This window comes from Ictalurus punctatus, chromosome 27, assembly GCF_001660625.3.
Source record: "Ictalurus punctatus breed USDA103 chromosome 27, Coco_2.0, whole genome shotgun sequence".
Classification (NCBI taxonomy): Eukaryota; Metazoa; Chordata; class Actinopteri; order Siluriformes; family Ictaluridae; genus Ictalurus; species Ictalurus punctatus.
Genome location: NC_030442.2, coordinates 2,827,838 through 2,850,884, shown reverse-complemented (window position 1 = coordinate 2,850,884; position 23,047 = coordinate 2,827,838). Strand labels below are relative to the sequence as shown.

Here is a 23,047-nt window from a genome sequence, read left to right as displayed (position 1 = left end):
TTGTTACATATATCTGGCCATCTTTATTTCTGAGTAACAGTAGAGAACAAATTAAAACAAAGTGATTAGGTAAAATAAGCTGGATTGAAATGATCTAAACCCATCCTAAGGAATGCAACGAGAAAAAGAATAATAATATATAAATCCAACATGACTACAACATTTAACAGCTGATTTTAAAAAAGTTTGAGACGTTTTGAACACGTGTCCATTGCTGTTCCGTTCTAATGTTAAACCATCCACGATGCAAATGAACTTTGAATAGCACAACACATTCTGAATATAATAATAAAAAAAAAAACAACATGCTTTTACTTCAGTGTTTAACAAAACAAACAAACAAACAAACAAACAAACAAAAAAACAAACCCAAACACCTGACACTTCGTTCACCCAGAATCGTGGGAATCGCGGGAACGAAAACAGAGAGAGATAAAGAGGAAGAGGGGGCGGAGTCTTCGTCGCTTAGCCGTGAGTGGTGTCATCCTCCACGAAGTCCTTGGCCTGCTCGGCGGAGATCACGTCAATGTGACTCACCTGAACATGCAATAAAAAAAATAAAATAAATAATAATTAAAAAAAGGTTAGAAAAAACACTCTTCCCACACACACACACACACACACACACACACACACACACACACACACACACACACACACACACAGAGAGGAGTGACGCGGACTCTTCACACGTTGCTACTTTAACGCTCTGCACCTTGTTTCTGAATTTGACTCCGTAGAACTTGTCCGCTGACTCCAGGAGCTCGGGTCTGAAGGTGGTGGTGATGAACTGAGCGTGCCCCGCTAACTCCACAATCATATCTAAAATAAATCAATAAATAATATAGAGTGTAAATAACACCTCACTACTAATAATGCATGTGTTAGAAACGATGATGATGATGAGTCGTCTCACCTGACACGGCTTTCCTGTGCTGAGCGTCCAAAGCCTGGTCGATCTCGTCAAACAGGTAGAAGGGGGCGGGGTCACACTTCTGGATGGCGAAGATGAGAGCGAGCGCCACCAGGGACTTCTGCCCTCCAGACAGCTGCTGCATCTCCCTCATCTCTCCCTGCTTACCTGTGAAGGACACCTGAGACCGGAGAGGGACGAAACAAACGAAACCCTTCTTGCTTAAACTAGCAGCAACACCACCACTGTCTAGAAGTTTGTTATAAACAACAGGCACTCTTACTCTGATTCCGACTCCTGTGAACTGGTCGACGCTGGGAACGCTGCTCTGGGAGGCGGAGCCTCTCTCGCTGTCAGCTCCACCCTCCCCCTCATCTTGAGATTGCCCCCCCTCGGCGTCACCTTTCTTCATCACCAGAGTAGCTTTGCCTCCTGGAACTAGCTTCTGGAAGACCTCGCTGAAGTTCTTAGACACCTGCAAAATTGGGAATTGTGGAACCCGACACTATGCGCGAACACAACGCGGGTGTGTATAATAAAACGCACACCATTTTAACACACCTGTTTGAAGGTGAGCTGGATGGCCTCGTATTTACGCAGCTCCAGGACGTTCATGAGCTCCATGATGGACTTGTAGCCCCTGTCCAGCTCGTCCTGCCTCTTTATCAGCTTCTCCTTCTGCTCAGAGAAGTTCACAAACTGGTCCAGAGCCTTCTTGTTCACGTGGCTGTACTTCTTCAGCTCCGTGTTACACTGCTCCAGCTTGCGGAAGAGCTGTGGGAGAGAAGTAGAAGACATAAGGAGGGGGAATAAAATAAACCGCACTCACCTACCATGAATCCACACTAAAAATCGACATAATTTACAATATGAGCGCTTTATAAATTACTACAGACGCTCTTACGGCTGAAATGCAACTAGTTTTGAGCATTTCAACCTTAGAAACTATTTTTAAAACTAAAATCAATAAAATACTCATTCTCTGCCTGTTAAAACAGAGTCCTTCGACATGTTCATAAATAGTGTTTTAATACACGTTCTGACAGATATTTGAAGCTGCAAAAAGGACAAAAATGTCATGATTCTCAACGTCCCCCCTCATCACACTCTTCACAGAGAGACGTTTACATAATAAGAGAGGAGGATAGAAGAGGGGGCATAATGAGGGTCTGAGTCATTTCTGTGTAGGAGGGCTGGGACTGTGTATGTGTGTGGAAAGAAAGAAAGAAAGAAAGAAAGAGAGAGAGAGAGAGAGAGAGAGAGAGAGACACACAGAGTGGGGGTGAAGAACGGCGCAGTAAGGGGCTGCTGAACACACTGACCGACGTGACGTGTACAGGTGCGAGAAGTGTCACCTGTTTAAGCGTGAGCGTCTGGTACTTCTCGAAGGCCTCCTGTGGCAGGGAGCCGAGCTCGCGGATCTTCTTCATGCACTCCTCCTTCTTCTTCAGCAGCATGCCCTGCCGGTTGGTCATCTTCTCCAGCTCCTTGGTGTCGTGGTTGATGGCCTCGTTCTGTTCCTTCTCGATGTTCTTCCAGCGCTCCATGCTTTTTATGTGGTCCTTAATCTCCACCTCAGTCTTGTCGATCAGCGTGTCCAGGTCTGAGAGAGAGAGAGAGAGAGAGAGAGAGAGAGAGAGAGAGAGAGAGAGAGAGAGAGACCACAAATACATCAAATGCAAGGGGTTCCCAAACTTTTCCAAAATGATCAGTGTACTCAAAAGTATTTAAATAAATAAAGAAAAACAGAATTTTTTTCGGTAGGTTTCGAGGCGACACGGGAGGTTTTTAAATTTCTGTAACAGGAAATCTGATTAGCGTTAACGTTCGAAAGTTTATAAAGTTTAGAACAGTGCACCTTATTTTAAAACGCCACGCATTTCAATTCAGTGCTTTCTCTACACTCACCCTCTGACCGGGCCATAGTGTCTTTGATGCGTTTGTTGATACCGTCCAACTCGGACGTAGTGGCTGTGAGGACAGTCCCTCCTTCGGTCTCTCTCAGTTCGTTCAGCTCCTAAAAAAACCAAACAAAACAAACACCACATCGAATTGCATCCGCAGTTAGTAGGCGTTCTTACTTTCATTTTACTCTACAAGGAAGGAGGTCACCAGCAGTGCTTGGTGTGCTCTTAGCTTGGCTGAGTGTGACCTCACCTGTTCCACCTGGTCGAGGCGTTTGCGCAGGTTCTCGTTCAGGTACGTCTCGACCCTGGTCATAATGCCCTCCAGTTTAATTCTCTCGTTCAGCAGCTGCCTGTTGTCCTGCGATGATGAAAACAAAAAAGATTTACGTTTATACGTATAATAATGTGTGGCATGAAAGAGTCAGGGTCAAGGAGAGCTGGCTGTGGTGGACGCGTACCTGCTGCAGCTGTCTGATCTCGTCGTTGAGGTCGTCGACACGACGCTGGTCCTCCAGGCTGAGCTGAGAGAGCAGGTCGGTGCCGAGCTCGGCCTTCAGGGACTCCCGTGTGCTCTCCATGGCGTGAAGGCTGGCCTCCAGACTCTGCAGACTGCGTTGCTGTAGGAGGGACGGAGGGAGACGGAGAAGAATAGTTTAATGAATGGTTTAATTAAGAGAGGGTGAATTAGTGTCGTGTAGCATGTTAGAGTGTCGTACCTTCGGCATGAAGGTTTTCTCTGACTGCTGCCTTTTCTCCTTAAGCATCTTCATCTCGGAAAGAATGCTGTCCCGCGAGGCCTTAAACTTCCTCTGCTGCGTTTCGATCTGCTGCATCTGGTTCATCAGCTGATCGATCTCGTTATTGATGCGTGCGCCGGGGTTAAGGGTTTAAACTACTGCACTACTATGCACGTATAAACCTCGACTACAGACCTGCGTTCGTTCCTGTGCTTTTAATCCGATATAACGTCGCGTCTATAAATACAAACGGATACGACTGACTTCTCAGTTTTCCGCAAATAGCCAGAGCTTCGAGAGAAGACTGTGGGGTTTAACGTCACCGTTCCACTGCGAGGACGCTGAACGGGTTTCTAAGAATAGCGCACACACAAAAGCGGGCAATCGAAAGTGAGAGCCTGGGAATGGGATATTAAAAAAAGAAAACGCACCCTGCTGTGTCTGACTCACCACTTCAATCTAGGCTTTAACCTCTCCCTATCCGGGATAATATTCTTAGACTGTTTTGAGACTTTTCAAAACACCACGAAGGTAAAGTGAAAAAAAATATAACGAAAACATAAAAATCTCTTAAAGACTCTTTTTAAAGTTTTCCTGAACTTTCTATCCGATACAACTGTGTATCTGACAACACCTTCAACAGACCGCATGATAAACTAGCAATGCATCGTGGGAAGGATATGTTCAATGTTCCTGCGCAGGTTTTCGTTGAGTTTGGCCTCGAGCTCGGAAAGCTCCTCCTCGGCTTTGCGCATGTCCTTCTGAAGCTCCAGACGAGACTTCCTTGTGTCGTAGTACCCGCCTGTGAGAGCGCCGCGGTGACTCACCTGGTCTCCTACACACACACACACACACACACACACACACACACACACACACACACACGATTTCACTGATTTATTTTAAGTGCTCCGATGAACAGCTCAGAACAGTCGCTGTTTAACGGCGGCGGCGTACCCTCCAACGTAATGCAGTCCATGGTGAAGGCTCGAGCCAGCTGCGTGGAAACCTCCATACTGCGACAGATAAGGGTCTTCCCAAACACATGCTTGAAGGCTTTATCGAAGTTCTGACTGTAGCGTAATTTGCTGATCATCGGGATGGCGTCCTGGGAAAAAGGAAGAACCCGGAATTCATTTATTTATTTAAAGAAGAACAAGTAAAAAAAAAAAAAAAAAAAAAAAGGTTTCGGTCACTATACAAAATGTTTTTTTTTTTTATTATTATTTTTTGCTTACGTTGGTCTCGGGGTAGGCGGTGTCCCGGACGTCCAGCTTGCTGAGGGGCAGGAAGGTGACCTCTCCGGGCAGATTCATCTTATTGAACTCCATCAGAATTTTTGTGCTCACCTCGTCAGTCTCTACGATGTGGTAAAACAACCTGACGCATGCAAACGCACAACAGTGAGCGATTCCTAATACGTTACACACCTTTAGCCAAATTATTATTATTATTATTATTATCACTACTACTACTATTTCAATCAAGCACACATTTAGCTAACAACTAAAGAGAAGTCAAATTCGGATTCAAAAAGACCTACAAATATCACATCCTGTTTTCTATCCTAAAATGGCTGACGGCGAGTATTAGTTTAACGCTCCGTATCGAAACCATCACGGCCGACGTTTTTTGTGGCTCACCTTGTTCCCGCGGTCACCTCCACACAGGTGTAGAAGGCGGGCTCGCACTCGAAATTGTTCATGACGATGCCGTGGTACCCGTTGATGACGTGCTGGTTGATGCCTTTCCGGCGGAAATGTTCCAGGACCTTGTTGATGCTGTCGATGCCGTTCAGAATGGCCTGTGAGAAGAGGGGCAAACAATAATTAATTAACCAACTCAATTTAATCTGTGAAGTGCTTCAGAATTAACTGCTAGGGTAGCCCGATGGGATAGATTACAACCGTAATTGGGATCCAAATTTGCAGTGTGTGAGTGAACGAACGAGAGAGAGAGAGAGAGAGAGAGAGGAAGAAAAAAAAAACCCACCTTTCCCGTTGCTGCGCGTAGTAGCTGCTGTTTTTTCTCCAGGTCTTCTCTCTTGGCTGCCAAGGCCTGCTGCTCTGCATTCTCCTCTCTCCACAGGTAGCTACAGGAGCAGAAGCAGAGTCACGCACACACACAATCAGCTCAGGAACACTATACTTGGCATTTAGTCAGGGAAGCCTGGGGTTCCCCAGGAGGTCTTATGCTACAGTAAAGCCTCAGCATTTTCAATACAGAGCCCATGACTCAGATTTAATAAATATCACACCGTCAGGGGGAGTGTGTGAGCGTTAACGAAACCAAAAACAAACTAAAAGTCACACACACAGGTAACCCCAATATGTCCTTCACCTCTGTGAGGATATAGCGAGGTTGAAGCTCGAGTTTGGAACTGTAATATATTACACCTGGTGCTGGTATCTGAAATCGAAATTCTGATTTTGTATGAAAGTATTATAAGAACGTGCGAGGAAGACAAGAGACGGAGGGAGAACATAAGGAAGAAATGCCAAGAAACTCGGTTGCGGGGGTTTGCGGCTGTTCGGGCCGTCGCGCTTACTTTCTCTCGCTCTGCAGCTCGTCCTTCCTGTTCTTCACCTCGTAGTACTTCTTGTCCAGCTCCTCCACACGGGTCTTCACTTCGTTCAAGTCTTGGTCCAGTTTCTAGAACAGAGAAAAAACAAACAAACAAAAATTAGTATAACACACCATATGTGTATATCGTTAAAATCGAATAGCTACATACGTTACAGTCTAAACACGATTCATACGTTATACTGCTCCAGGTTCTTCTCCTTGTTGGCCTCGGTGTCCTCCAGGTCTTTGTTGATGGCGGCGATTTGCCGCTTCTTGTCGTTAATGGCCTGGTCGAGGGACTTCAGCTCCTTTTTTATCCACTTGTCTCTCTCCTCTTTGGAGGTGAACTGGCTGCCACGCCCCTGCTTGGCATACAGGTCTGTGCGCTCCTGAGTGGCCTGGGCCAGCCTGCGATCAGAACCAACAGGAACAGTTAGTTTTCCAGCAGAAAACGCTTTTGAAGTTCCTTGTTTTTGTTTTCTGCTGAAAACAGACATCCCGACATGAGCACAAAAAAAATTATACATTTTTAAAAAATTAATTAATTAATTTACATGTCGCACATAGCAACGCGTGCCACGCCCACCTTCATACCACCATTTTGTACAGACACTCTGGCGTGCCTTACTCCTCGCGTAGCACAGCGATTAGCCAAAGATTACGATGTACAGTACAATTTATAGAGAAAGACACGGCGCACGTTTTAATCGTTTATAGCTAGATTTAACGTTATGGAACAACGTCCGAGAGACGTAAACATTCAAATAAAAGGTCTCAACAAAAAAAAAAAAAAAAAAAAAAAAAAAAAAAAAAAAAAAAGCACCGCTTCAACGATTTTACGTTGCTGAAAAATCCATTTATTATCACTCACCTTCCAACCAATCAGAATCGAGCACTCAACAACACAGTGGTGCACGCTATTATAATAGCTGAATAGCAGATTAGCTCTGTTTAACTCGTTTTAATTGTCCTAGAGTATATAACATTTCCAACTCATCGTGTTATGTACTTAATATTGGTTAACTGATCCATTTCCCCCCAATTCAACCCCATACGAATCATTTTTCCCCAACAGAACGCTGGAGAAAACACCAGGGGCTTCACCTGGCAATGCCTCTCTCCTCTTTCTCCTTCACCGTATTGAATTTGGGCTCCGTCTCCTGCAGCTCCTTCTGCTTCTCTTCAATCTTCTCCAGCAGCTTCTGCCTCTCTTTCAGCAACCGTTTCTGAGAGAACAGAGCAAACATCAAGCTCACTGGACATTTCATATTAAAAAAAATATATATATATATATATATATATATAGTCGCTAGACATTTGGAATTTAAAAATAAAACACTTTATACAGATGCTCTAGAGGATCCGACTGCTTTCTGAACAGGTGGGTGTGTGTGAGATCAGAGCCAAGAATGAAGGGTAATGAGAAATCGCTTTCCGAGCCAAACTGGAATCACGCTCAGCAAACAAACAAAAACAAACAAAAAAAAAACCCAGAAAGGATGCACTTCATGCTCTCTATCGCCACGTCATCAATCCGGCGCTGAGCCAGGATGGGATACAGGGTAGCATGCGTATTTCAGTGTGTGTGTGTGTGTGTCTCTGGACCGCTGCCCTGTGTAGTGTGTGTGCGCGCGCGCACGATTTGTGACGCAGACGGGGACTCTGTCGACCCTCTGTTCTGTATTTCCTGCCAACACTTCCCACAGACATCAGAGTTTTTATGTAACAGCTTCATCCAGACCGATACGAACCAGAGACGCACGTACATACGACCCGTACATACGGCGTGAAACTTTAATAAATGCATTAGTAGTGGTTATAAAGTACAATGTCTGGCTGACTCCCCCACCTTCTTTTCCCTGTTTCAGAGCCACGTGATGAGAAAGAACAAACAGGACGACGCCATTTTACACGATCTCACAAGCTTATTGGCTAAAACTTGTCATGTTTTTGCCATCTGTGGAATTTGTTGTAGTCAGTAAAGGAAAATAATTATGATCAGTCAGGTGAGTCAACGGCTTGGTCTGTTAATCCGTGTGTGCGTGTGTGTGTGTGTGCTGACCCTCTGTTCGCTGTTTCCTGCCAGCTCATCCTGCAGATCTTTGGCTTTGAGCTCCAGTTTGGTTCTCTGCTTGATCTGCTCCTGCCGCTCAGCGCTCAGCTGCTCCTTCTCCTCCTTCATCGCAGAGATACGAGCCTTCAGCTCTCGCACGACTCGCTCCGTCTCCTACACACACACACACACACACACACACACACACACACCGCATTACATAACATCAACTTAAACAGTACACAAACTATCCAACATATTGAAAAACCACGTCAACGCATCACATGACGTGTTTCACTCGGATCGCTCGACACGTTACCTCCACTTTGTCTCTGGCATCCTGCTGAGCGTCACGTAACTGCCTCGACTTGTCCCCGCACGTCTCTCTCTTAGAGGACAACTAGAACAGACAATACGGGAATTAACGACAACTTCGCTTTCAGACGTGTTCCTGTCATGGGTTAGCGTGAACGGAAACCGTGGCTAGAACTACATCTGCACACAAATAAAGGAAAAGGAAACCGTGACTGTAACGTCCACCTGCAATACGAATGAAAACTGGATAGAATTTCAGAGAATAAAATTTCTGTTTTCATATTTTAAACGTTGGGGGAAGGGGATGTCTAAAAACAGGTTGAAGGGAGTAGATCCATCAATGTTGCCAAATCTTAAATGACCAGTAGATGGCAGAGTAACCGGTATTAGTACTCCTACTTTATTATACATGTCTATATATCCGTTAGTACTTTTATCAGATTTATTTATTACTGCAAACTAACAATCAATTTGGAACACCATTAATATTCGTGAATTAAAGGTAGAGCGATAGACAAGGCAGATAGAGAGATTGATGGATGGGCAGATAGGTAGAATGATAGATAAGAAGAGGGAAACGATGTAATGACACTGCAGATATAACAGATTTATTTGTTTATTTTCAATTTAATAGGAGAAGAGCAAGCCCGATATGGGATTTTTATTTTTGAGTATGATTAGCATGATCTTAAAAACTAAAATGATACTAAAACTAAAAACAAACTAAAAGTAATGATTTTCAAACGATTAAAAAACGAAATCAAAACTATTTACACACAGTTAAAACTAACTGAAACAAAACTGAGCAAAACTAGCAACATTTTTAAAAATACTATAATAACCCTGGTTCCTGTATGGCAGGGTGAGAGTAGCTCGAATATAAATTGTGTTTATGCGTGTTGGTTTTTTTTTTACCTCGTCGAGCTTGGCCCGAGTCTCGTTGAGCTCCTGATTGTAGATGGTATACTCCAGCGCTCTCCTCATCTTGTCCCATTTTTGGTACTGCGCCAGCTCCTCCTTCTCATCCTCCAGCGTGTGAAGTCGCTCCTCGATGTACTTCAGCAGCTCGTTGATCTTCTCCCTCTTTCCCTCTGCAAACAAACAAACAAATAAACAAAATATACCTAATCTGAGCGCTTTACGTCGTGTAAATCGTAATTCGCTTCAAAAGTTCGCGTTCCTCTAAGGAACTTCCTCCGGACTCGCCAAAACGAAATCGAACGAGTCTGTAGACTGGTTCCGTAAATAAATCGGATGCACGGGTGGGGAGCGAGTCATCTAACTGCCTGTATAACGATCACAGACTCTTATTTACACTTGGCCATTTCATGCATCTTTATATCTTAACTACGCCCCGAGACCGTTATCCAGTTGGACATGATCACCGTTTTATGCCGTAAACGTTTAAACGGATTAGTTTTACCAAACGATTTGGGAGTGCTAGCTGTTATGGCATGTAAAGTTTATAACCTGTCTCCTTCATTAGGGAGATACTCTCCTCCTTGCGCTCGTCGTACACCCGGGTTCCTGCCACCTCCCTCAGGAGCTTCAGACGCTGGGAGTCAGGAGCCGTGGCCATCTGGTTGATCTGAACACGCACAGCAATCGAAGGTGCCATATTGTTTATTACAAAGGGATTTTCACATATACATATATACACATATATATTTTATTTTTTTACCCAACCTCTACCTACTGTACCTGCAGCACATGGGTGATCATATTGAATATTTATAGAAGTATTTCTAAGTAAAATTTAGCCGCTACGCTGCGTTATGTTGCTGTAACAGAGGCTCTATTTTACCTTGCCCTGCTTTACAATGTAGTAAGGGTTACTGCGGGAGAAACCTGCACTCTCCAACAAGTTCATCACATCGTTCTTCCTGAAACACACACACGCAGAGCACGTCATCGGTCGGTCACTTCACAGAACGTTACCTGAAAAACACTCAATACTTACGTCACCATCTTCTTATCGAGGAAGTACTGGTCCTTTTTAGCTCCGATGACTCGCCGCAGTGAAACCTCCTCTTTGTCGATCTGATGAGAGGAAGCACTATTACATTACCCGTGCAAAACAGTCATACAGGTGACCGCGTCAACGCAAAACACGCACCGCTACTGTACTGAAAACAGCAAATAGCATTGCTCACTCTCTCTCACACACACACACACACAAGGTACAGGGATTTTTTACCGGAAGCCTGTTGTCGGAGTTGTCGAATATAATTTCCACAAAAGCAGAGATGACTCTGGGGCCGGTGCCCTCCTGCACGCACACGCACACACACACAGAGAGAGAGAGGCCACAATTATATTATAACATGTTTTTTCCCCTCATATTTAAAAGAAATAAATATTATAGTTATATGTTATAGATACAAATAAGTAATGATATCATTATGCAATTCCGATCAGAGCAGTGTGTGATCTTTTGAAGCGCTTGTAAGGTCTAAGGCTGCTGAATTAACAGGGTTACTGACATGCAGCAGGGCCAGACGCTGCTCGGGCCGCAGGTGACTGAACTCATCGCTCAGCACAAACTGAATAGCTGAAAAAAAGGAGCAAAAGAAGCCGTGTCAATAGGAAAACGTTATGCTACACTCACACCATCACCCTATTATAAGAACAGCACTTTTCTTTGTTACAGAATAGAAATTAGCACAATGCTGTCTGAACGGGTTTTTTGTTGTTGTTGTTGTTAACGTACTGAAGCTCCCGAACGGGAACATAGACACTATATGAACACAGAGCTTCTATACTTCTACATGGCTCGAAGACTCGTGGTGCTCACCGTAAAAGAAATTACTCTTTCCAGATCCGTTTCTGCCCACTGTAAAAAAAAAAAAAAAAAATATTTTTTAAAATGCAAGCAGAAACGCAAATGAAAATAAGCTCATTAATTCCAGCAAATCAAGCTCTAAAGACTTCGTGAAGAGCGATAAAACTCATGGCCTCGTGTCATGAGTATAAAACATGCAGCCATTTTGTTAAAACAATAATAATAATGAAGTTGAATAATGCACCACTTTTCCAATCAACTCTATATTAGTCAGAAATCGGATGATATCAGACTCACCGATCACGTTGTGCTTCGAGCTGAAAGGGTCCACCACAGTCTGGTCTCGGTAACTGCGGAAGCCCTGGATGATTACCTGGTGAAAGATTATCACACAAACAAACTGGGTTATGTGTGCATCTGTAGCGTATTAAAATCAATCAATCAATCTTTTCTGATATTTGTATTTGGTACAAGACAAATCCAGACTAGTGTTGGACTAAATCTGCTACATTACTCAGATCAGTGGAGAAATAACACGATACGCTGGCTGTATAATCACCACACAACTCGAGATCATGTTTTCACATCGCGTTTTCAAAGACGTCGGCAATAAACAAGGCCATTTCACTCCTTCACAAGGTACACGAACATTTCTGCCGACTTCATTTCAGGAGTAGTGGTGTGATACGGCCTGGTGTGCGGAAGCAGCGATATTATTATAAATAATAATAATAATAATAATAATAATATCATTATTATTCAAATATCAAATCAAACTTCTTCACTAGATGGAACATCAGAGCCAAAACGTCGCGGTTTCCGAGTCGGACTGCAAAACGTTTAGCGGTTCAACCTCGCTGACCAGCCAGCTGTCTTTCAAAAAAAAACAAAAACCTCCGCTGTCATCTTGATTGTCGTCATTATTCTTAATCTCAAATCTACAGCTCCGTTCTTATATTCTTTACTAATCTAGAAAATCCAGACGGCTGGTACACTAACCAGAACTCCTGGTATGTTTCAAGGAGGTTTTTTAAATTCAAACGCTAACTAGAACACGAATAGTTTAGCGCTCGCTGAAGGACATTTTGTCCGTTTTTTTTTTTTCCCCCTGAAGTACACGATTGCAGCGTGTCAGTGACTCCTAACTTGTCCCACGGACATTCCACAACATTAAAGGTAACAATAAACGTACAAAAGCTGTCATTCTTTAACAAACACAATGTACCTAATCGTTATAAAATTTACTGCGGAACGTATGAGGAATAAAACATTTGGTTGGGCTGGTACGGGAAATAATCGACTCTAAGGTGGTAACTAACCCTTGAATCATCATTGATTATTTTCCAACGACAGCACGCGGTTATGGGGTTAAATCTCTGTACAAAGAAGTTAAAAGTATTATTATATCATATCATACAACCTACGAAATTTTGGTTCGTACTTAAAGGTGTGGAGCAAAAATATTAAGATTTTAATTTTATCTTCAAAATTATGAATAATAAACCAGGACTTAATTTTGGTAGTCTTTCATTTTTAAAATGTTATGTAATTATAATATTCTTAAAATGTTTAACAAAGTTTACTATTTAATTATTAAAAAAAAAAAAAAAACTTTTACTTGAAACATTAGATAGCCAGGAAACCAATAACAGAGAGAAAATGTGAAATATTATATATATATATATATATATATATATATATATATATATATATATATATGTATATATATATATATATATATATGTATATATATATATATATATATATATATATATATATATATATATATATATATGTATATATATATATATATATATATATATATTTATATATATATATATATATATATATATATATATATATATATATACACACACACACACACACAAAATGTTAATATTATTATATAATAAAGTTGTTTAATTAAAAATTTGGAATGAAGATATTAAAGTGTTTAAAGTTTACCACAGGGACAGGAGAAAACAGACTTCGAGTAAAAAAAAAAATATGCAAAAAAAAAAAGGTAATAGAACCGTGAGAACGCAATAAAGTATTTAAGAAACCGTTAAATGACTTTAAATATAAGGAAAATGTGTAATTTATTTACATAAAAATCATTAATAGTCAGGATTATTCTGGTGAACTTGTCACCTCAGGTGAATTACTAATGCAAGCACGCGCGCTTCTTCAGTTCTGCTGTATTAGCATTAGCATTTTTCCTCAACCGAACAGCTAGCATAGCGTCAAAGCTAGCATCCTTTAACTTGAAGTTCTTTATTAAAATGATCTAAATCAACGCGTTTGGAAAGTTGACATATATATACACTATATATAACTCGGGCAAAAATATATATGTATATGTATAAATTAATCGTATATTCACAATAACAACCTCAGCATTAGCTTTAGCATGAAGCTTAGCTGTTAGCAACTCCATTCACTTTACCTGTTTGATGTACATGATTTCGCCTGTCGCGGTTCACCTGCCAGACCAAAACCGAGCTCCGCTCCGCACCCTCCTTCTCCTCCACCTCCTCCACACAGAGAAGAGGGGTTATGAAGAAGAAAATATCGCGCACTTTAATAAATCCAGATTCGGTGCATGAAATACAATTTTTTTTCTCACGTAAACAGAAATAACAAAGAAAATGGCGGAGGGGGCGGGAAACGATGGAAGATCTCACTTTACTGCCTGCGTGGGGATGGGCTCAGTGCACTGACTTTCTTTATCGCTCGATAAATTCTAAACGTTCAAATGTGCTAACGTATAAACAACGACTTAACCTTTTTAATAGTCTGTAAAAATTTAAATGGACAATAAGAGAACGTTAGATTAATTCCCTCATCTTTATACTACATCACACCCCTAGTTTCAGATTTTGGTATAACCCGTATGGAGACCGCTTTAGGCGCCAATATGAGACTGGAATTCCACTCAGTGAAGGGGATTTTTATTTCTTTTTTCCCCACCCGTATTTTAATAGATCCCGCCTCCGAAATGCGGATTGGTTACTCACCGCTCATGTCGCACTCTAGGATTGGGAACCAGTTTACAAACATTCCGCGATTGGACAATTCATCTTTCCATCAACTACCTCAAGGTGGTGGATTTGACAGAAAGTCGATTAAAAAAACATATATATATACATATATATTTAAAATTTCATTTAAGGTTTATTGACAAATCTGTTCAGTTAGTTAAAGTTATTTTAAAACCACTATCTTTTATACATTGCACCACTATAATGGTTTTCCAACACAAAAAAACAAGCTCATATATAACTGTAGGAAAGGTTTCACTCAGGACTGACGTGAAATTTGCTGGTTTAAGTACCCTAGATCAAGTGAACATAGTAGTCCACTACAAAGGTGGCTCAAATTGAAAAAGTGAGCACTTTACAACTCTCAGAGTCACAACAGGGGTCACTGTTGCATTACTTTGTTATTGGGAGTTAGCTGCCTGGTGTGGTGGCCTGGGGAGACCCTTTATATGGTCAACATTTTAATATTTTTACTATATACAGTTTATAATTCGTAAAACTACAGACTCTCCTGAACCAAAACATATTTCTCAATCACAAGTAAATCCCTAGTTTTTATTATTTTAACACATTTTAATAGCATTCTGTTTACCACCAACAGTAAAAATTGAACGACCAATAAAATGAAGATTTGCCATCGAGAATGGTTAGGGATTTGGTTTGATATTTAAATATTTTTCTTTCCTCGAGCATCCCACCTCCCACCCATGTCAACGAAGCTCCGCCCCCAGGACATAGCCTTACCATAAACCCATCAAATTGAGTACCTATGAAATGACTGAGAGGAGGCCCATTCAAACATAATCAAGCATTCTCTACAGGAAGTCACTTTTCTGAATGGATTTTCTCAGCCACTTACTACACTCGTGCTGAGGCTAAACTGTAAAAGTCTTAAACCAATGTTGCTGGTCATGTTTTTACAAATCTTTCAGGTTATCCGTATTCGTAAGAATGAAAACGGACTATTGAAAACCTTTAAGACGCCGCTCCTAGCTCTGTATTTAGAAACTAATACTCATGACAACGTTACTGCCAAATTTAAAAGAATTACAAGCTTACAAAAGGAAATGAGTTCTCACTTTGATTATCCCCTTGATCCACCCACATCAGTCTGCCTCATCACCTGAGGTCAACGTCACTCGAGGCGTTTAAACACAAGCCTCATGTGACCACCTAAATATAATGCACTGTGTTAGAATGGATTCTTTGCGTTCTAGTGTACGGGATGTTTCATGATATGTTTCATGATATATTTTCTAGCGTTCGAGACATCTTAGTGTCACATTACCTCAGATTGCTTAATGCTTAATGGGAAGGATTTACAATGTCATTAGGGTGGAACTGTATAACTCGTGAATGTTCATCCCCATCATGGATGAAAGAATCATTGGGAAAGTCTGGCCTGAAGAAAATCCGTCTGGTTCATGAAGATGGACAAGTCGACACAAACACAAACAAGTCTCCACTTTTATGTACAAAACATTTATTAACAGATTCACAATTGATTTAAAAAAAAAAGAAGAAAGAAAACAATTATTTTTTTAAAAATTAATAAATTAATATGAAAAGCCTTAGAGTGTGTCACAAGGAGGCATGAATGATCATTAATCTAAGGCTTATATTGCAGTGTGTTCTAAGGCAAACACCAAAACAACACTCACTTCCATGCAGTCTTTTAAACACGATCAAACATCGACTTCCATTCGATTCGACACCGAATCCCCGTTGCCGTCCTAACAGCCTTCCTTTCCAGTGCATCTTTCAGATTGAATAAAGTTCAAGCTTCAAGACCAAGCCCTTGGAGGGCAGGGAGATCGAGTGAACATCAGTGCAGACTTCGGGAGGAAAATTTACCCAGAGAGCTTTGCAATCTGATCGCAATTTCCTTTTTCGTAAATGGTGTAAATATCATTGAAATTTCACAAGTTTGAAAATTTGGGTTTGCTGTGTCGTTTCGTGTTGTTTATGTAGCAAACCACATGACAGGTGACGACTTTTATTCCTTTACTCTGCTAGCTAATTAGCAAGGAGGCTAATTCCCACTCTATGTACGTAGCAAATCATCTAGCACGGTAACTAGTCAAAATTTTGGATCGTTACCATGCTAGCTAGTTAGAAAGCAGAAAGAACTTTGGCAAAGTTGAAAAAATATTATCTCAGCTACATTGTTTTTTTTTTGCTGCCAAAGTTTGAACTCCCGGTCACAATATCTTGTCGACGAGGTCGTGTAGGAACAGTCTTCATTTCTTTCTAAGGTATTGCTTTTTAAAAAAAAATTCCTTTATATTTCAAGTAGTCAGGGAGGCGATGGGACCGAGTTTGATGGGCGCCAGGAAGGAGGTAGGGAAGGAGAAAACGGATGACTCGAAGCTCTTATCGATCGTGAACTCGTCACTCTTGCGTTCGTCATCGTGGTTTTCGATATTGCTGTCCGGCGCAGACGCCAGGACCTCGTTCTCAAACTGCAGCAGCTGGCCCATGAAGCTGAAGTTGGGCGAGATGACGGCGCGCCGCTGCCTCACGGCGTCGAACGCCTCCTCCAGACGCAGCCTCTGTGTCTTCATCAGGTACGCCATGCAGATGGTGGGCGAGCGAGAAATGCCCGCCTCGCAGTGCACTAGCACCTTTCCACCTTCTCGCTTCACCTCATCTGGAAAGGAGAGGAAAAGCAAGGGCGCTTCAGATATGACCTTTGAATGACCTTTAAATAAAATACTCTTATATATAATATATAATATATAACATATAAACACATATACATATATTTCATTTCATTTTTTAAATGTCAGATTTTTTTCTCTCTTATTTCCCTTCCAAGTAAAGTGGCTTATGCTTAGTCTGACTCATAAGATTATGTCTTGCCCTACTCAGAGAAAGGCACACACACACACACACACACACAAACACACACACACACACAAGACTTTTGCAGGTCATTCACTAATCAGGCCTTAAGAGTCTAATCCACCATTGTGCACCATTTCTCACACACACACACACACACACAAGTGGAGTGGGTGTAAGGGAAAGTGTGTGTGAATCTCTGACTGTCTATCTAATCCAAACAAAACCTGCTCGAGTGAATCATCGCATAGCCCATCTGCATCTGCAGACACACACACACACACACACACACACACACACACACACTTTTTCATAACTACCTTTAAATGAAGGTGTGTATTCACTGGTTACAAAGAGATTCTTTATTGTATAAGAGCCCCATTTTGTTCGGTGTGACACAATGTCGACATTTTCCCAATAAAGCCAAAGCCACAGAGATCGGGTTAGCCGTCAATGCTAAGCGTGATTACAGTGTAATTTTAGCCGTACGGAGTCTTTTCTTAGTGATCCGACAACACATCTGAGGTAAATGTTGATATTCCCGACAATTATAGCCCATTTTCGCTGTCTCGATACCTGTACGTCGTGCGTAGGACGAACTTTTAGCACGTCCTATCTAGTAAAATTGCTAGCAACAAGCATTAGCAAGCTTATACTGAGTATCGATTGTTCTTACATCCTTAATCGCTTGAACGACATACGTATCATTCAGAAATTTCTTCGTTTTAATACACTATCGAATAAGTAGTTCCAACTTGCACAGGGACTTAACACCTGACAGACTAAGGGATTAAAAACGAATGGATTAACGGTGTAATTTTAGCCGGGCGGAGTCTTTTCTTAGTAATTCGACAACATGTCTGAGGTAAATGTTGATATTCCCGACAATTCTAGCTCATTTTCGCTGTCTTTATACCTTTTACATGGCATACAGATCATTCGCGGGTTTCTTCATTTTGATACGCTATCGAATCTATAGTACCATCTTACACAGGGACTGAACACGTAACAGACTAATGGATTAAAAAACCGTTTTGAAGCGTTCATACGGTGAAGTTTTCTGTCTGGAGATGTTTCTTTACAGAGGTAACGCTGTGACTTTAACTTTTCCAACAGGACAGAGGAGTTTGTTTGGGAACATGACAGGTGAGGTAAGGCTGAAGGCTATAAATAGACCAGTAAACACCTTTATTTAGACATTATTAGTGTTTGTGTGTTTGGGAAATGATTCACGTGCCTCAAGGGTCAGCACCTGGAAGTGTGAAATGACAATCGGCAGGCATTTGCCACGCCTGACCTGCACACACTCACACACACCCAAAAACACCTGCTATTAAAGCACTAGTCATGCTCTGACACAGCGGTCACACCCGTCATCATCAAGCTCATGCAACGATGACTCAAACCATCATGCTTCCTCTTTTCCTTTTCTGTCTCTCGCAGAAAGCTGAAGGCTATGCTTCTTGTGAAGGAAGAGAGCAAGAGCGTCAGCTTTTTACGCAAGACAAGCTCAATTTAGCTCCGGCATGAGCCAACCAAGGCTACGGGCAAGCTTAATTTAAATCTCGCCCAAATGGATGCTGCTCTATCTTTAGACTTTTTTTTTTTAATTATTTTATCTGCGATGAACATTAGGCTCGGATCAAAACTGAACCTCGGAATGTTCTGAAATTGCCATATAATGGTGTCTGGAAACTATAGAAATTCCCTCGAACCTTTTCAAAGACACCCAGGAAAGTGTGTCAGATTACCAGCTACAGAGTTCCTGGTATTAGGTCTGAGAAATGAAATAAATATCAGCTATAAGATCAGCTTGAATTTCTTTGAATAAATAAATTCTGTAAATCTATTACGTGTAAAGAGCTGGCCTGGGTCAGTGGGACATCAGTGGTTAAGTCGTAAACAGAAGAGGATTAATGCTCAGGGTGTGCGTGTGTATGTGTGTGTGTGTGCGTGCTCACCAATGAAGTCAATGGCCTCCTGGAAGTGTGAGCCGATATCGGCCGTGTGACTGTCCTCCACAGCGATGCGTTTGTAGCGTTGTGGCCCCCCGGCGCACTGCCAGTCCCGCCGTGACACGTTCAACAACGCCGTGATGCGCAGCTCGCTCAGGCAGTCGTGTCGGAGCGCATGGTGAGCGCTGCCCAGGTACAGGAAGGGCAACAGCTCCACCGGACCGTCCTAAATAAAAAAAAACATAGAAAGAGTCGTAAATGAATCAACTCGACCTGCTTATATTCAACAGAATCAACACCAAAACGATTCGAATCCCATGATTCGATAAACTCAAGAATCGGTTATGGTTCTTGAAGCGAACTAAGGGGATTGGTTCAGCTCAAACGCTTAGTAAACGTAACCAGTGGTCAGAACGTCTGAATGTTTGCCCTTATTTTATTACTGACTCATTCGAGAGCAAAGTTCAGAGATAAAACGGGCGTCTGATGTCAGCCGGGAGGCTTTGAAATGAAGTCGGGACTTGCTCAGGGCACCGCAGTGAACACACGATATATATACGATGTTAAATAAAGTGACACGGTACTACATTGGCGTTGGCGTTAAGGTGTGTCCGGTAGTACTTTCATAATGAGAAAAAATGTGTCATGGGTATCAAAATGAACTCTACACTGAATTCTGGTGCTATGCACAGTTCTTTTGAATAGAAATGCAACCAAAACCCCTAAAACACTGTTAATATGGCTATCACAGGTATTAGTAGCCAATAGCATGATCTCATTTGCATAATGAAGGATGGTAGTTTATTGTAGGAAGTTAGTAGCCAATGAACAGTATCTCATTTGCATGATGTAGGAAATCTGTGGCCCTGTTGGTGTGACCTCATTTGCATAATGTACGGAGATTGTACCCAATAGTGTGATCTCGTTTGCATAACGTAGGGGAGTTTGTATGCAATAACGTCTCATTTACATAACGTAGGGGAGCTTGTAGGTAACCGTGTGATCTCATTTACATAATATAGGGAGTTTGTAGCCAATAGCGTGATCTCGTTTGCATAATCTAGGAAATAGGTAGCCAATTGGCATGATCTCATTGGCACAATGTAAGAAGTTAATAGCCAATAGAGTGATCTCATTTGCATAATGATAACACGTGGCTCTTTACTTTGATTCCGTTAGCCGTAATTACCATATCTGAGGATTCCTTTAACAAGTTGTGCATAAATCCTAGCTCATGTTAGAGCTATTTACATAACTTAATATTATTCACTACATTATTAGCTCTACGTGTTTGTCATGTACTTTGAAAATAATCTGAGGATTTTTTGCAAAACTGTTTTCATTTATTTCTCTCAGGTGTTAAAAGGAAGAGGGTTGTGCTTTACCTGAGTGTAATCTGTCCCGGGCTGCACTTCCGCCGGGTCTGGTGCGCTGCGCTCCTGAGCCGGCTTGGCCTCGGTGCACAGTTCGGGGTAGTGCCCGTGGAAGCTCTCGTAGCCTCCTGTGAAGATAAAACAGGGTTAAAGCATCTGTTCTCAAGGACTGTTGAGTCACAGTGCACTTCACTATCAGGAACAGCGTGGACAAGGCTTGTCTGGCGCACATTACACCAGCTCACATTTCAATTAGACGACCTAAAGAGTCCAAATAACTCTTCTGTGTTTAATCAAGCCGTACATAATTAATGGTTATTAAGTGCTGGAGTGTTTCCACTGTACGAACCAATCATTCTTAGAAATAACATCAACATTTTTCTGATTATTTTCTCCACAAACAGATTCGGTTTGAGTAAACTGTCTGTCTGTCTGTCTGTCTGGTGTGTGGTGCTTTTTTCTCTCTCTTCTTACACTCTGACTCATCTTGCCTTTGACGCACGGCAAACCGCGGCTGAGAAACTGCGTGCCCAAACAGTGCGCACGCGCAATAACACTCAACTCTACAACGCTATAACGCTATCTCGACGGTGCTTAAACAGGGGGAGGTATTTTCGAAGTCAATTTCTGTCACACATGTCCAGGTTTTCCCGGATTGGAGCGTTGATCCGGCCTCTAAATAAAGCCTAGCTACACCGAGTGCAGTCACAGTAAACACTCAGGACAGTGTGAGATGAGTGGGGAAATGTACAGTAAATACTCAGGACTATGAATAGTCCGGAGAAGAATTACTCAAGGAAATAAATAGCCAGGGACATAAATACTGAGTAAAACGAGTACTCAGGGCACTAAATACTGAGTAAAATAAATACTCAGGATAGCTAGCTAGCTAGCTAGATAAACAGATGGTAGATAGATAGATAACTTTACTGATACCTTATGGATAATAAACACTTAGGACACTAAATACTGAGTAAAATAAATACTCTAGATAGATAGATAGATAGATAGATAGATAGATAGATAGATAGATAGATAGATAGATAGATAAAGTACTTTATTGATCCCTTATGGATAATAAACACTCAGGCCACTAAATACTGAGTAAAATAAATACTCTAGATAGATAGATAGATAGATAGATAAAGTACTTTATTGATCCCTTATGGATAATAAACACTCAGGCCACTAAATACTGAGTAAAATAAATACTCAGGATAGATAGATAGATCAAACAGATGGTAGATAGATAGATAACTTTACTGATCCCTTATGGATTATAAGCACTCAGGACACAAAATACTGCGTAAAATAAATACTCAGAATAGATAGATAGATAGATAGATAGATAGATAGATAGATAGATAGATAACTTTACTGATATTTTATGGATAAACACTCGGGACACAAAATACTGAGTAAAATAAATACTCAGGGAAATAAATAGGAAATAAAGTCTTTTAAAATGTTTTTTTTGTTGTTGTTCTCATTGGGATACAGTGTTTATAAAAATGTAGATATAAAATGATATGAAAATCATCACATTTGAAGTAAATGACCCTAAATAAGTCTGAACTGTAGCCTACAGTAGCTCCAGTTAAACCCGTGTTCAGACGCGTGTTACAGCAGGAGGTCTCCCTCCCAGAGAGAACTACAGGTTCTAAACCATGGTACTCTGGTCGGAACCTCTGTGGCGGTGTAGGACCGCTCTGTGTGAGAGTTTTTCTTAGAGACGCTTGTGTGAAGCGCGTGGAGCCGCTCACCTTTCAGGAAGCAGATGTTGGCGCAGCTGGCGAGGTGCGCGAGGCTGTGGATGGCGAGGCGCGCGACGCTGTCCTTCTTCAGCTTGTGCAGATGCGGCGTGCCCTCGTCCAGCGCCACCACCACCGACACGCCGCCCTCGCGCAGCCGGAACAGCGCCTGCTCGTCCGGCACGACGAAGCGCAGCGGCACCGGGGCGCCGCGCGACCTGCGCACCACCACCGAGTTCAGGTTGACGTTCACCGAGCCGCGCACGCTCGAGCTGGCGAACGACAAGTACGGTCTACAGTCCAGGATTAAACACTTCCCGCTCTCCTTGCGCAGGATTTTCTTTAAATGGCGGCTGTCTATACTCGACACCTTCATGATTCCTTATTATTATTATTATTATTATTATTATTATTGTTACTGTAATTATCACGCTACAGTTTCCGTTTCTGTGTTTGCGCGCGAGGGTTAACCGGTTCGCTCAGCCGCTCTTTGCGCGCCTACATTTCCTTTGAGGGGATTCCGTGGGATTGAGTTTTATATCAATGGAACCTCCGGTGCTTAACGTCACGGCCCATATATGGACACCGACAAAAGAGCAGCTGATTCGTCTCCGCCCACTCAGCGCATAGCCCCACCCCTTAGGTTTTCACAACCTTGCCTCGTTTGCAGGATTCCCCTATCTCTCCCTTTCTCTCTCTCTCTCTCTCTCTCTCTCTCTCTCTCTCTCTCTCTCTCTCTCTCTCTCTCTCTCTCTCTCTCTGCTTTACAGCTCGAATTTAATTCTCTTTTAATATTTTCTTCAGTCACTAT

The 23,047-nt window shown here is 41.9% G+C and overlaps 2 protein-coding genes across 2 annotated transcripts; both read right to left on the bottom strand.

Annotated features, from left to right (window-relative positions):
- On the bottom strand, positions 1-13,926 carry smc3 (structural maintenance of chromosomes 3). Its single transcript, XM_053676632.1, has 29 exons — positions 13,719-13,926; positions 11,570-11,645; positions 11,285-11,323; positions 10,974-11,041; positions 10,688-10,759; positions 10,451-10,530; positions 10,295-10,373; positions 9,961-10,078; positions 9,406-9,581; positions 8,495-8,575; positions 8,185-8,349; positions 7,227-7,348; positions 6,317-6,530; positions 6,106-6,209; positions 5,550-5,649; positions 5,201-5,361; positions 4,796-4,937; positions 4,515-4,665; positions 4,242-4,392; positions 3,537-3,690; positions 3,279-3,437; positions 3,071-3,178; positions 2,822-2,930; positions 2,269-2,516; positions 1,475-1,687; positions 1,197-1,388; positions 917-1,094; positions 716-822; positions 1-537 (listed from the first exon to the last, which is right to left on the bottom strand). Exons 1-29 carry the CDS (start codon positions 13,731-13,733, stop codon positions 466-468), a joined length of 3,654 nt encoding a protein of 1,217 aa, XP_053532607.1. The 5' UTR covers positions 13,734-13,926; the 3' UTR covers positions 1-465.
- A 1,848-nt stretch (positions 13,927-15,774) lies between these two features.
- Positions 15,775-22,756, bottom strand: dusp5 (dual specificity phosphatase 5). Its single transcript, XM_017458947.3, has 4 exons — positions 22,249-22,756; positions 20,498-20,613; positions 19,119-19,338; positions 15,775-16,963 (listed from the first exon to the last, which is right to left on the bottom strand). The coding sequence occupies exons 1-4, from the start codon at positions 22,610-22,612 to the stop codon at positions 16,602-16,604; spliced, it is 1,062 nt and encodes a 353-aa protein (XP_017314436.1). The 5' UTR covers positions 22,613-22,756; the 3' UTR covers positions 15,775-16,601.
- Between the last annotated feature and the right edge of the window lie 291 nt (positions 22,757-23,047).